Consider the following 15,858-nt stretch of genomic DNA (forward strand, 5'->3'; position numbering starts at 1 on the left):
TCTTTTCTTCTATAAAGCGTCAATACGATAAATGCTCACACTCCACACATTTGTAACAGTATATCGAGGTGCAAATTCAATGATATCTTGGTAAAAGCTTTCTAAAAAATGTGTTCGCAAAGCCACAATGTCTCGATAAACCGCAAGAGCACTCAGCCATATTGCTCTAAGATACACTTAGAGGTTATAGTATACGTGTTAGAAAACTTGTGGCTGAGAGAAGTAGTTCTTCATTATAGATTTTGTATGCGTTTTCTTGCCACTATTTAAACGTCTTAAAAAAACTGATATGTAGTTTTGGTGTGATCGAAAGGATGATTGTTATGTCAAACGATTTGATACGGTATCCGCAGAAATGTATTGTTATGTATATAGTATGATTACCTATGCAGCGCTGCCATGTCAAAATATGTTAATGTCCATACCTATTTTTTTTACATTGAACATCGTTACCATTTGTTATATCAGGTAGATATATCATATGATATCGATTGATAGCCTGAGTATATTAGGGACATAGGAACGAGTGAAAAATGAAAAATATATGGACAATTACAATATATCAAATTGTAATATTTGCATATTATATAATACAAATATTACAATTTGATTAAATACACTTCTAATACAATCTAACTTACCTTTTTTGAAGCTTGATGTCGTCATCTTTATATGCCGACAGCGTATCTGTAACGATATAAACAAAATATTTGATTACTTAATATTTATTTATTGACACTTAGTTCAATTTATAGAAAAACAAATAACATAACACATATAAATCATAAGGGAAGCAACGGGCGACCTTATCGCTAACAAGCGATATCTTCCAGATATAAGATTGAGAAATATAGAATCACCAAATTTATCTAAAATAATACAAAAAAATTTAATGAAATTAGCTAAAAAGCCATTGTCCCGGACCCGTGAAATACAAGAATTACAAGTCACGATTGAGCAGGATAGGATATGGTTAAGAAATATTTATGCAAAAGAGTTTTAAAAGATGTTACATTTTAGTATATGTTTTAATTAATATTATATGCCGTCTTTAGAAATGTATTGAGATTTAATTCCCACTCATTACAAATGAGGTACGGGACAGTTTTACCGTCTTGTTTCGTTGTGTTTTATTCATTAAGCAATGAGTAAAGTTCCTAATTCTATGGTAATACGAAAATGTTGCACTGGAATAGCTCACCACTTGCCCGTTCAGTATAACTTGCGCATTCTGCATATTTAACTCATTAAAAATATCGAAAATAAGCCAATCAAAATAATATAATCAACGAGTTATATAACCTAACAAAATTAAGAAACATATATAATAGATAATAATGAGAACCACAAATGTTAATTATAATTTTGTACTTGAAGACAATAAATTGTAAAACGTCAGTTTTGCTAGTAATATATGTTTCGTTTTTTTATACACACAAGAAAAATTTCCGATAATGTACAATAGGTTGACATCGCTTATATTATTTATTGGTAACAGATGTGTCACTTAGTTTTAAGAACCCATAAATATCATTTTTTTTGTTAAAATCACTTGATACCTAGCTTCAAACAAAGCATTTCATTTATTAGAACATCCCGCCAACAACTGCCACGGAACTTAACTCGCAATAACAAATTTCCCTTTATTACAAACTAAATCGCTAATTGCACTTTCGTTGTGTTTATGCTGTGCTGAAGAAAGACTGATGGGTACTTGTGATGAAACACAGAAATGAAATTTTCATCATTGAGGGAGTAAGTAACTATGACTTCACAAATGTATAGACTTATACAATGCTTTTCCGTATATGAAAAAGATTTCTTTAACAAAACAGAGAAATATTTAAGGGCTATTCACTAGAAACTATTATTCGTGGGTCGCATTATTGTGTTTGTACACAAAGGCTGTCACATCTCGAACTAACTTCATACATCTAGCTGAGCCGCTGTCAGGAAAATGCTACTTTTATTAACATAGCTTTGTAGGAATTTTAATAAATAATGTATTTTTTAGGACAAAAACCGTAGTCAACTCGAAAATCGTAAGTTTCTACTTTGATTAGATTTTTTTCTGTGTGTTTTAACAGTTACCCTTAGGAATCGTTAACTGGATTGTTAATATTTTATATTTAGTAGTTTAGTGTAGTTTTAAGTTCGGTATTGTATTTTAAATGTATATTGTATTGTATATGTGTATTATTTATGTTTGAGCTGTCTGGAAGATACAGCTTTTAATAGTAAGACCGTCCCGTCTATTTGTATCCATTTATTATATATTATTTTTCTCCATAAAGTGTTATTTTTATTATGTCTAAAAATTATTTACTGTAGAAGACGCAACACAATGCTGGAGCTCACGAACAAAGCTCACGTGAATGACGAGGCTATTTAAATTCACGACGGGCCTAGTGAGAAGATTGAAAAGGACAAAACCATTCGAATTAGAGAATATAGGTGAGTGCACGTTAAGTGAACAAGAACAGAGTGTCTTCCCTTTAATAGAGACTGTAAGTCGTGATATTGGACACTTTCTTACATTAAAAATCCTTATTAGTAAATTACGTTAGTTTTAAATTATTTATTAGTCTTAAGTTAGGCTAGATCATAATGATAAATTGTATCTTGTACAGAGACAATTTAGATTCACCTATCTCAATCATTAGTACGGACATAGGGTGATACTTAGTAGTAGTTTCTTTATTAATTGCGTACCACTCTATCTGGAACCAGCTGCCCTCGAAGTATTTCAGAACCAATACGTCGTAGAGTCCTTTAAGAAAAGAGCGTACCAATTCTTAAGTGACCGGCAACGCATTGTAGAGCCTTCTGGTGTGCGTGTACATGCACAGTATCACTTGGGATTTGGTGAGCCTCCTGCCTATTTCTCTGTTCTATAGAAAATCCCGTACGCGACAGACACAGAAAGCATTCTTCCCAATAAATAAGATGACGATGACGCATATATATGTATATATATATATTAAACCTATCATACTTTAGGATTATCTTAGCGCTAAGCATTTGATTAGTATCTAAGAAGAGCATTCCTACCAAATTAATAATTATAAATTTAAAATAGATTCATTTTAATTGTACCCCTTTAAAGTTTACAACTCATATGTGTTTACTGTATACATATATGCCTATTAAGTTCAACAATATCACTTTTTTGCTTTTATGTAAAAATAGTTGTACACAGGAGGCCGAGGCACAACTGAAAATCATTGCGGTAGATTCAAAAATGTGTCTACCACATTAATCACTAAGTACAGAGTCTGAAATTCACTAGAAAGTTTTGAATATATTTGTATACCTTGGGTCATTTATTTATTTATTGATAGCTTCAAAATGTTTGTTTGCAATATACCAAAAGTGTTTAAATCCGATTCGTATGTCGTTAACATTAAATCTTTATTTTGGATGTATGATAATCAAATTACTCCAATCAAGTGTATGTCTGATCCCCAATTACTTTGAAACGGATCATTAGAAGATTGTGAGTGTTTCATAAATATTTAGCGAGCGAGTCCAATACATTAGAACGGGAATGTGAATTATGTATTAGTAGGTTTAAGAGACGAAAGGAAGCGATTAACTAAATTAATAAAATATTTTTTCTTCTTCGTGTCGGATTTACTTACGCGGCGTAGGTATATATATGACTATATATGGCTTACTATATTGTCAAAGACTTGCGAGGGGTAGGAACAACCCAAGTATCCATGAACTCGGTTTCCTTGTACGGGATTTTTTTTAATTTCTTTATTTTACAAAATAATATAATATAATCACAATATTGCATTACAAAACCATTGTGGTTTGTATTAATGTAACCATAGCAGTCTTGTTTAGGAGCGTGACAATTGCATATAAAAGTAGTTTTTTAATTTACTGTTTATGTTGGTTAGCGTTAGGCTATCTAATATCTGATTGGGTTGACCATTTATTAGCCGCGGTAGCAAATACCTCAACGTTCTCTCGCCATATACGTTGTTTGCTCTCGATGTACAGAGCCGAATCTGCGTTACCGCACGAGTCTGTACTTCATGCTCCACTCGGTTATCTCGAAATAATGTGTGTGACGGCCAATGTTGTTTGCGATACCAAGGCCCAGAATCAGTTTGTTGCTCAGAATGCTGTCTTTGACACTATCGACATCCTTATAGTGAGTTTACAATAGCGATATTATGTATTTAATATGATATACTTTTATTTTTTCGACATTATCGTATAGGCTTAGCACTGTAAGGATAATGTATGTATTTTTTATAAATAAATAAAACTTAAATATTACTAAGACTAATTAGCAAATATGAACCACGCCAGATTCACCTCAGTACTTTGCCCAAAAGATAATTATGTAAAAAATATAGTTTCTGAATTTATTCCTCAAATAAAAAGGACTGCATGTTACTTTTCATATTGTAAAATATATTTATGGTCAATTGGACATAGGGTTCTCCCACCCACTCGCGAGCCCTCCGGCTTTGTGAGAGTCCATGGGTATCACTTAACTTCAGGTGAGCTCCTGTTCTATAAAAAAGGTTCTGCTTTAAAGTTACGTATCGCTAAAGGTCTCAATCTCGGCTAGCAACGGACCTGAGAGCCTAACCTACCTTCAATAACCTACCTTTACCGCATCAAACTCGAATCTTAAAGGCAATTATGGTCATATTTTTGGCTCTACCAGGGCAATGAAGTATTTTTTTAAAGCTACTGTTATCATAAGGATCCAATGATTGCTTTACGGAGTTGTAGATTGTTTTCATTAAGGAAATGTACAGATAAATTGGAACTTAAAGTTAAATCTTAGAAATCTTTTGTACCACACTCTTTGTTTTGTATCTAATTTATATTTGAATTGACTTCAACGGAATAACTAACGACTGACGTTGAATTGATGTTTTTTGCATTTTTCTCCAACTGCAATCGTAGAGAAAATATTTTTATAAAACGTTTTTATTAAAGTTTTCATTTCAAACCTCTCTGTTTGGATTCAATATACCCTAACAACTGTTTAATTTATAAGTTCTAAGCTTAAAGACAGCGGGAAGTGCCTAGATAGTAGAGATGAAAGGTAAAATCTTAAAAGAACGAACTTTTTTACATTTTATCATTCGTGCATTAAAAGATTTTGCTAACGTAAGATTAGAAATATGGGCATAATTTGCTCGGTGACGTCTTAAAATACAAACATCTTGGCTACCAAAGATATTTGTAATCATTAAAATACAAGCAAAGCAACCTATTAGAGATACTAAGGGATTATGGTCGCAATCTGGCAGCCAACAGACACAGCGTAGGCATAATTTATCGTTTTCAAGGATTAGCCAGTGAATTGGGGATAGCTAATCAAATATCTGGAAATTTGAAATTAGAATACGCAATAGTTTTGATTTTAAGGCACTGATTAGTTTGTGTTTGCATTTGCTGCCCTAGTTAATATTAGGTTTCATTCCAGCTCATTAGGTTTTTCTTTGGAATATGTTTTATTTATTGTAGATATTAAATATTTAATTTGTTTTGTAAATATAATAGACCGTACATATTGTAGAAGAAATTCAAAAGAGATGGTTTCAAAGCATGCTAGATTATAAGTTCAATGATAATATAAATATACAGTAAAATATAATAATATGAATATTCTTATTCAAATCAGTCACTGCGAATTTAAATTCGAAATTAACATACGCTACAAAAATCCAGATTCAGTCTAATAAGTCATCTAAAACGCAATATTGAAGTTTTATTCACACTCTAACAGTCTCAAAGAATTTCATAAAATTTTATCTGAACGAAACGTTCAATTTACGGAATCAAAGTTATCCCAAAGATTTGCCTTTTAATATTCAACATGACTAATGAAAATTCTTTTCGTTTTTCTCACGTTTAATAACGTTCAATTTGGAATTTTAGCTTGACTTTGATGAATATTAAAGAGTATGAAAATTTAATTGTAAATCGTTGCAATTTTAATTGTGTACTCACATCAAATCTCACTGGAGGGGGTATTTCCATAATTGATATTGAAAGAAAGAAAGAAAAACTTTATTATTATTATTATTTTTTTTATGTAATAGCAGGCAAACGGGCAAGAGGCTCACCTGATGTGAAGCGATACCGCCGCCCATGGACACTCACATTGCCAGAAGGCTCGCAAGTGCGTTGCCGGCCTTTCAAGAATTGGTACGCTCTTTTCTTGAAGGACCCTAAGTCGAATTGGTTCGGAAATACTTCAGTGGGCAGCTGGTTCCACATAGTGGTGGTGCGCGGCAAAAACTGCCTTAGAAAACGCTCAGTTGTGGAACGACGGACGTCGAAGTGATACGGATGGTATTTTGTATTTTGCCTTGACGTCCGATAATGAAACTCAGCTGCGGGTATTAGACCGAACAACTCTTCTGAACACTCCCCATGGTAAATGCGGTAGAAGATGCAGAGGGACCCAACATCTCTACGCAACGCCAAGGGATCAAGCCGCACGGAAAGTGATTGGTCGTCGACGATTCGAACCGCTCTTCGTTGAATACGGTCAAGTGGAAGGAGCTGGTACTGGGGAGCTCCCGCCCAGAGGTGAGAACAGTATTCCATGTGGGGCCGAATTTGCGCTTTATAGAGTTGCAAGTGGTGGCCCGGAGTGAAGTACCGTCTCGCCTTGCTGAGCACACCAAGCTTTTTGGAGGCTAATTTAGCCTTCCCTTCCAAATGACCGCGAAACTGGACGTTATTCGATATGTCAACGCCCAATATTCCGATGTTAGCTGAGGCTTTAAGGAGAGTGCCTTCAAAGAGGTGAGTAGCGACAAAGGGAGTTTTTTTAGCGGAAAACGCGCATACTTGTGTCTTCTTGGGGTTAAATTGGACTAGATTTAGTCTACCCCAGTCCGAGACTCCACGTAAAAGAGTTTCGACTTCAGACACAAGTTTGTTCCGGCACTCATCAACAACAGCCCGAGAAATACCTGCCCGGCCCGTGTAAAAGGTATCCCCAGTGCTGTCGTCCGCATAGCAATGAAGGTTGCTAAGTTGCAACATATCATTAATATGCAGAATAAACAGGGTCGGGGATAAGACACAGCCTTGTGGGACACCAGCATTGACGGGTTTAAGGTCGGAGCATGCTCCGTCGATGACGACCTTAATGCTCCGATCAGCGAGAAAGCTGGAAATCCAGTTGCATAATTTCTCGGGGAGCCCATAGGCTGGAAGCTTCGAGAGCAGTGCTCTGTGCCACACCCGATCGAAGGCTTTCGCTATGTCCAAACTTACCGCCAGCGCCTCCCCCTTGGACTCAATTGCCTCTGCCCACCTATGTGTAAGGTATACAAGGAGGTCACCAGCTGAGCGACCACGACGAAAGCCGTACTGAGAATCGCTAATCAGCTGGCTGCCCTCTAGATACCTCAAGAGCTGGCCGTTAATAATGGTTTCCATTATTTTGGAGAACAAGGAGGTTATTGCGATTGGGCGATAGTTGGACGGATCAGAGCGATCGCCTTTTTTAGGGATCGGATGTATCAAAGCTGTCTTCCAGCACTTCGGAACAGTGTTGAGGGAGTACAGGTACCGGAAAAGGCGCGTTAGGACCGGAGCCAACTCAGGAGCACAAGTACGCAGCACAATTGGGGGGATGCCATCAGGCCCGCTCGACTTATGGATGTCCAGGGAAAATAAATGATTACGGATAGCACGTTGCCGGAATGTAACTTCAGGCATCGTAGTATCACACCGCATTAATGTCGGTGGTTCCTTCCCCTGATCATCCAAAGTTGAGTTCGACGCAAAGAGACAGCCTAGAAGGTCGGCCTTCTCTTTTGCAGTATGGGCCAGTGAGTCATCCTCCCTATGCAGTGGTGGAATAGAGGGCTGACAGAAATTCCCTTGGACAGCTTTGGCAAGAGACCAAAAGGCTCGAGTTCCCGAAGGAAGGTGGGCCAATTTCTCACCAAACCTGGCAATATGCTCTGACTTTGCCTTAGCGATTTCCCGTTTGAAGGACCTAGAGGCTGAATTGTATGCTTTTTTACGTTCGCCGATAGCCGCATCACAGGATGTCGCCGCTTCTGCCCAGGCTTTATAGCATTCACGCTTACGGCGCAAAGTCTCTTTGCACGAACGCCTAAACCAAGGCTGGGACTTGCCACCGACCGGCACCGCAGAGAATGGAATAAAAAGTTCCATGCCCTGCAGGACCACATCAGCGACAGAGTCAGCGACGGCATCCGGAGTACTCAACGAAAAGCAAATGGGCCCCCAAGGGTAGGACGCAAAAAAAGACCGCATCCCGTCCCAATCTGCTGACTTATAGTGCCACACACGGTGACAGCCCGCAAAGCTAGGCCGTAAAGGGCGCGTGAGCGGCACAATGCTCCGTACCACACAATGATCTGATGAACCCAATGGCGGGTCAACAGAGACTTGGTAGGTCTCCGGATGTGAAGTCAGCAGAAGGTCCAACAAAGAAGGTTTATGACCATCCACATCTGGTATTCGCGTAATCGCAGGGACCATTTGCGTCAAGTCGTAGGCTAAAGCAAAGTCGTGAAAGGATCTTCCCGCGTGATCGGTGGTTTCAGAGCCGAGCCAATCGGCATGGTGGGCGTTAAAATCGCCAAGTATCACGATTTCAGCGGTAGGAATCCTTTCGAGCAGGGAATCTGTAGCCATTTGGATGTGCTCAATGAGTCGGTCAGTTTCGGTATTTCCGCTATGGGACCTATACAGGCATGCGTAGAATCGCGGATGGTCATCGCAGTCTACGCGCAGCCAGAGGTTAGATAGGTCCCTTCCTTCAAGCGTCCCGAGGCGACGAGAACAGATATCCTCTCTGACGTACGCGCAAACTCCAGCCCGCGGCACAAATGAATGTTCCAATTTGTACCCCGGGTAGGAGAGGTAAGAAGTATCAGCCGGGGAGGAAATCTGAGTCTCGGTAAGAAAGAGCAAGGCCGGCTTCGCAGTCTCTAAATGATAGTGGACAGCGTGGATGTTGGAGTTGAGCCCCCTAATATTTGTGAAATCCACGGTGAGTGTGGATGGGGGTGCCTTTGTTGGATTGCTCCGTTTGCCCCGAGACCGATATTTTTTTTTTTTAAAGAGCGCAGAATTGCCCCCCCAGAATACGAAGGGCAGCCTGTGCGTCCACCACCGGGTGCTGAGTGTCCCGGTGGTGGACGCCCAGAGGGGGATTCTCCACCGCAAGCGCGTGTGGTACCCCCCTGGGGTAGATTCTGATTCTTCTGCACCTTCATATTTCTTGTAGAGGGGGGGGGGATGGGCTCCGGGAATCTTTCTCACCGCACGAAACGCGAGTACAAGAAGGCGAACCTTTTGTATCACTTTACGCCGGTTTTCTGAAAGACAGTGGTACTACCCCGGTCGTGCCTGCCCGTTTGGCTGAAGCCAGGAGGCAACAGCATGGCACTCCCACTAGGAAGGGATTGACTGATTGCGCTGGTGAAATAACCTCTGTCACAGGTTATTTCACCAGTGGGCGATGGGGTCGTCACGTCCCGACGCCAAGAAAATTATACACAATAAACAGGATATTTAGGTAAAGTAAAGTGCACTGGCCCTCACACTAGGATTCCCTGTGTTGTAGGCAGCCAGTCTTTTCTTTTAACATATAAACTGTATATACTTTTATGATTTCTACATAGCACTTATTTATATTTAAACTGTTTTTGCACAATAAGAATATTTCCTGTCTCAGCATAGGTCAGGTTGTCAAGATATTCTTTGAGATTTTAAGTAAGTGTATGTAATGTGGGTTTTTAAATGTTAGTAATAATTTTGTTATTAAGGAGAGCAGTCCTGGAGAGCATCAAATATACTAAGTGATAAATCTAATTTAAAACAATATGTTATGTTCATTAAATTTTATTTAAAACAAGATAAAAGTATAAACGATGAGCATAAATGGTCATGTAAGTGGATTAAGCGAGAAAGGTATGTCAGGGCCGCAACTGGAGATCCGTTGTCTATGGCCACCGCTTTGAGAAAAAGGCGTAATGCTATAAATAAATATAATTGATAAATAACCGAATGCTTTATAATTCCGTGCATTCTTAATTATTAACGTGTGATCGGTATATAAAAATAATATAAAATAAGGGGCTACAGTCTCAATATTGTAATAGATGCACATAGTAACAAAAGTCCATTGTTGAACAGTCATGATTTGAACACACAAGACAGAAAGTTAGAGTCACACGCTCGCACGCGCAGTAGTTCAACACTGTTGTATTTAAAAATAACTTGTTTAAATATTTATGAAAAGATTTTGCTAATATTTAAAAAATGCAGTAACTTTACCACAAGCTTCATTTTAAAAATTATAATCAATAGATATAGTATAGTTATCAATATATAGTTATGTAAATCAATTTCTGAAAAACAATATGATGTGACGTACCTTCCGAGCAACATAGATACCTGAAACAATAAAAATATATTGTAATTAGTGTGAATACTTGAATGTACTTTTTTATCTTATAACATTTATGCTAACATCAATTGCCACATTTTAGATAAAATAGTTTGTAACATATACCGTAGATATAGTATTATGTATGACGTGGTAAACTTGAATAAATAAATAAAATTTAACTTTTTAAAAAACCAATAAACTTATTTTTAGATTTCTACGAAATCTTAAACATTATGTTCCCCTAATATACTCATATCTTTTATTACTGATTTATTATATTTTCCTTCAAGTAAATCGCTTCAAATATTTATGAAGAATGATTTGTAACGGTATATATTTATTTGGCAATTTCTAGCTATAAAAGGAAAATTGGGGCTTTATTTATTTAAATTCTCTTTTTATTGCTTGACATGGATACTCGAATAAAAACATGATCGAAAAACATCTGAATTGCTTGGCTACAATATATCCTTTAACATTTGTGCAACGATCTTTTCAAATATTCTACGACAGGAGAATGAGATAGTTCTTTAGAGATGAGAGATGTTATCTAATATACAAAATTATAGTGTCACGGAGTTTGTAATTAAGCTCCTCCGAAATGGTTCGACCGATTTTCGTGAAATTTTGTGTGCATATTGGTTAAGTCTGGGAACCGACAACATCTATTTTTCATCCCCCTAAATATTAGGGTCCATCCCCAAAATTCTATATTTTATATTGAGACTATTTTTACTGTTTTTTTTACTGTTAAAATCTTATGGCTTAAACTCTGAGGTTTTATAGAGAAAATTCACAGAAACCCTAAAAAGTTTTCATTCCAGAAAACCGAACAGTCCCTTGGGTAGCATAGCAAAATGTATCATGTTAGTATGTACTAAAGAGGTAGGCTAAGTAAAATTACATTAAGGAGAAACAAAGTCCGCGAGGGCAGCTAGTATAATAACTTTGTATTATATATCCTGGGTAGTTACGATAAAGTTAAACAGGGCTTTGCCATAGTGTTTTATTTAATTGTGCTAGGTTAGGAAATATGTGTGTTTTTTCTTATTAATAATAACAATTAAAGAAAGCTCACTATGGTTTCTAAACATTCTCACTCCCAGCATATTTTTGAAAAAGGTTGGTTTCAGACCTACTAGGATTCCACATCAAACAATTTGAGGCATTATTTTCTCAATACAATATGTTTAAATATATGTTCATATATTTGAATCTAAAATTATACAAGCTGGTTTTTCAACAAACGCACAGGAAATACATAAGAAATAAGGAACTAAGCAAAGGGAAACGTATCGTTATAATGAAGACAAATAATAAAAATACATAAGTATTTAGCTTAGCTTTTGTGATTGAGAAAATATTTTTTATAGTAACTTAAAGTAAGAAATTTATGTTTTTAAATAATATACTTTGCTAAGATGAATAACACAAGAATGACTATAATTGTTATATTATAAATATGGGTCAAATCATCCACTAAAACCGTTTCCTTTTATTGCAGTAAAGGCATCTAGCTGGTTCCAAGAAAACAATATTTGTCAATCAATGTATTAAGTATATCTTTGTTAATATCAGATGCGCCCTACACCTAAGTAAAATAAAACAGATACAGAAATGTGGCCGCGCCTTTCCTATTCGGCGTGGTCAGGGAAGAAAATACTAAATAGCTTAAATTAAAAAGCTCTCTATTTACAAAGTTCCTAAGATTAAAAACCCTTTAATTTAAAGCGTTTAATATTGTATGGATAGCATTTATGAATGTAATATATTCATTCAGTTGAAATATCTCTCAAAACTGGTAAACAAAACCTCAAATGAGGATATAAAACAGGAAAACCCATCCATATGTGCTAACAAATGCTTTCATTCTTAATTATAAAACTCTATTCAGAAAGAAAAGCATTTCACACATACCCATTGTTCGTCATTATACCATTAAAACGATAAAAAATTCAAACTATTATTAAGGGTTATAGACCTCTGTAGACTAGAAATAATACTTTTCTAGCAACAGTTTTTTTCAGTTTTGTACAGCTGTCTCAATCGGTCTATCACGTATGTTGGTTATAGATTTTAACTTATAATGTTTCATTAACATAATACTTCACAGAATAATTGAGTAAGGAAGTTCTTTATAACAATATCTGTGTATATTATTGAAATTTAATCATACATTAGAGAAATTAATAACAAATACTTAATTCTAAAAAATCTATTTAAAACTTACATATGGAGTCCACTTGAGAATTTCTCCGTACTTAGTGCATCTGAAAATAAAAAAGTTCATTAATATAAAATAATAGTGTTTCTTTAGAAAAATAATAATTATTATAGCATCTTTATTTCTATAGTAAATAATATATTTTAAACAAATATATCATATGTATAATTATTACGTAATATGTGCATACATTACATTTAAAATATTACTATTAATAATGCTTAAATTTAAATTCCAAACATAATTAATAATTTCAATGTACATAAATTTTAAATTATAAAAAAATTTAATAATCAAAATCATAAATCATTATGGAACCTTCTACCGGTAAAGGCCTCCTCTATTTGCTCCACATTTGTATGTGTTTTGCTTTGGTGATCCAGTTTTCACCAGCTCTTAATCTTTTATTTGTTGGTCCTTGCCAGGTTACCCTTGGTGTCCATCTTTCCTTCTCCATGCGTGTAATATGACCCGCCCAGTTCCATTTTTGTTTTTGAGATTATTCTAAAGCGACTATTATTTTTGCTGTTGTAAGAAAAAAATTTAATACATCCATAATAATATGACAAAATAAACTATTTTTTTGTGTAATTAAATGTAATTAAAATTCCTTGTAGTGCTAGTGGCTTTCACTGTTGAGGTTCGAACCCCGGGTCCAAACTAATGGACTTCGATTCCGAAAAAATATTTGATGCTAAGACTACTGGGTTTTCTTTTCCACTAATTTTACTTTTGCGTTTAAAATTTGAAATATATTTAATGCATCCAGTTTTACATAGGATTACAATGCGTTTTATTTTAGTTATCACAAATACTTTAATATTTCACCGTACACTTTAAAACCTTTTTAAAAATACCAAATCAAAATGGAATAGGAAAAAGCTGAGCTATAGCAGATGGTCTCATTAAAATGCATGAACCTCTACACCGGCCATATTTCGGCTCAAACCTGCATCTGACAGTGGTGATATACGATTTTTTAAATATGGAATAGAATTTTTCCAAATATACAAAATCGTACACAAAGGGCCGATGATTTAATACTAAATCAGTATTATAAATATTGTTAACAATGGTTTGAATTTAACTCACTGAATACGTCAACCACAAAGGTTTTATAATCATGTAAAACAAAAGGCCATCGCTACATACATAAATTTTATTATAACAATACTTTGTTATTTGTTCAATTGGAACAGATATTATTATACCCACCTATGTATTTCCGAAGCAATTTGACTCACGAATAGAGCGTACGAAATTAACCTTTTACTTTTAATATCTTCTTCCTTTTCGGGCTAGCAGGATTGCTATTTAAGGTTATATGTAGGGAATGAAGTAAACACATCCATCTCGTATAATTCACCTTTATAATTAGAGTACCATTCTTATGGACTAAAGCGTTACATAAACGTATATAGGTATCTTATTTTATACTGCCACTATATATCAATGAACCTTGATTTTTAAATAAATTTTAATAGTAGAGATTTCCAATGAATGTTATGTATATTTCAACTACCTATATACTTTGACTATTTACCCACATAATAATACGCACATTGAATCTCAGAACAAATTATGTTTAGACAAGTGTCCAGTTGAAATTTAAACTTTTATTTAAGTTGGTTGGTTGATTGGTTTTGAGATACTTCAGTGCCTTAAAAATAGCCTAAGTATTAGTTAATGAACATAATTTAAGTAAATCTTTTTTTGTGATATTATGAGTTGTTATTTTTCATTATATTTAGGTAGCCAATGTCTTACTTAAAATTTTAATTCGAAATACAAAGTAAAAGAATTGTCATGTATTGTGAAATACATAATAATATTAGAGTAACTTAGTGTGGTTAGGTGTGTATATCTGTGTAAGACCAATAATTTTATATTTTAAACATTAGCCAATGCACACCACGTTAAATTCAACAGACATAAAAATGTACCTGAACCGTAACGGAATTTTAAAATTTTCGGCCTTATTTAATGGACGATAAAATTGGCACGAATTTTCATGTCTAAAAAGGCATTTTTTCAATCTCTTTGCTCTGGTATTCTCTCTGTGCGGGGTTTTTTGTTAATTTCTCATCTCATTTTTCATTTAAAATCCTTTTAAAATACAGTATTCCGGATTTCGCTTGACATATTGAATTTTATCTCTCGATAAAGCAATGTCACTTAAAACTCAACAATTTGTAATGAAAATTCTTATGCAATTTTAAAAATAAATACAATTAATGTTGATAGCTTTGGTTATATTTCCTGACCAATTCAGCATTATTCTAAATTCATAGGTTGTGTGTTCAACCACCCACTGTGCATTAACAAATTTTTATTCAATTTTTCTCGACAATATTATTAGAATCACAATATTATACGTTAGGAACAAGCACGAGTGAAATTTAGTTTTCTTACGGATCATTACGAGTTGGTCTAGTGACTCGTGTTTATGCCTATCTACCCTGAGGTCGTGCGTTCGAATAATTGCTTTACAAGGTTTTTTGTGGGCGTTTATTACTTTCGCTCGTATGATGAAGGAAAAACATGTGGGAATCGACATGCCATAGACATAAATATCGACAGCCGTTGTTAGCCATCCAAGCCAGCCAAGGTATACATTGAATATTTAGTTTTGATTTAAAGTCTTTATTTCTCAAAAAATACAAAAATGACCCAGTCACACGATGCGGTCTGGAAAGTGTTAGGCTAATAGAAAGTTTGTATAAAGTACGACACGATACAAATTATGTTTAATTTCTTTGTTTTCAATTCTGTTCGTTACCAAGAAAGTTTGTCTTTGAAATGCAAGTATACGTTACATGGATATTTTACCACTAAAAAGTTTAAATTCAAAAAAGGAATTTTAGTTGACTTTCCGTTGTGTAATCTCCACTCTAAATGAACCTCGTCTGTAAAAACAAAGGCTGTAATATAATTTGTGCCTTGTATTTTATAATTATCTTTGTACAAACGCTTAAAATACTCAGCTTTGTTATACAACACTCGGAAAAGCATCGGGCTATACAAATTTTAATGAGTCCACCTCTATTTTTTTGTTTTTTATACTTCGTTCTGCTTTACTAATCAAAATAATGTTTGGTTATCTGTTCCATATTCTATTAGATATTATATTATAAATAAATTTAATTCCACTTTTTAAAAAAATCTTAGAAATATCATTCTTAATGTGCTTTAAAATGAAGTAAGT

The 15,858-nt window shown here is 35.0% G+C and overlaps 1 protein-coding gene across 1 annotated transcript in view; it reads right to left on the bottom strand.

Annotated features, from left to right (window-relative positions):
* LOC123710553 (Down syndrome cell adhesion molecule-like protein Dscam2) overlaps positions 1-15,858 on the bottom strand; it is a 99,743-nt gene that overhangs the window by 58,637 nt on the left and 25,248 nt on the right. Inside the window, exons 3-5 of the mRNA XM_045662523.1 lie at positions 12,660-12,699; positions 10,415-10,434; positions 642-687 (exon numbers count right to left, since the gene is read on the bottom strand). Coding sequence (XP_045518479.1) covers positions 642-687; positions 10,415-10,434; positions 12,660-12,699 — 106 coding nt within the window. The remainder of the gene's footprint in view (positions 1-641; positions 688-10,414; positions 10,435-12,659; positions 12,700-15,858) is intronic.

Source organism: Pieris brassicae, chromosome 6, assembly GCF_905147105.1.
Source record: "Pieris brassicae chromosome 6, ilPieBrab1.1, whole genome shotgun sequence".
In the NCBI taxonomy this organism is placed as follows: Eukaryota; Metazoa; Arthropoda; class Insecta; order Lepidoptera; family Pieridae; genus Pieris; species Pieris brassicae.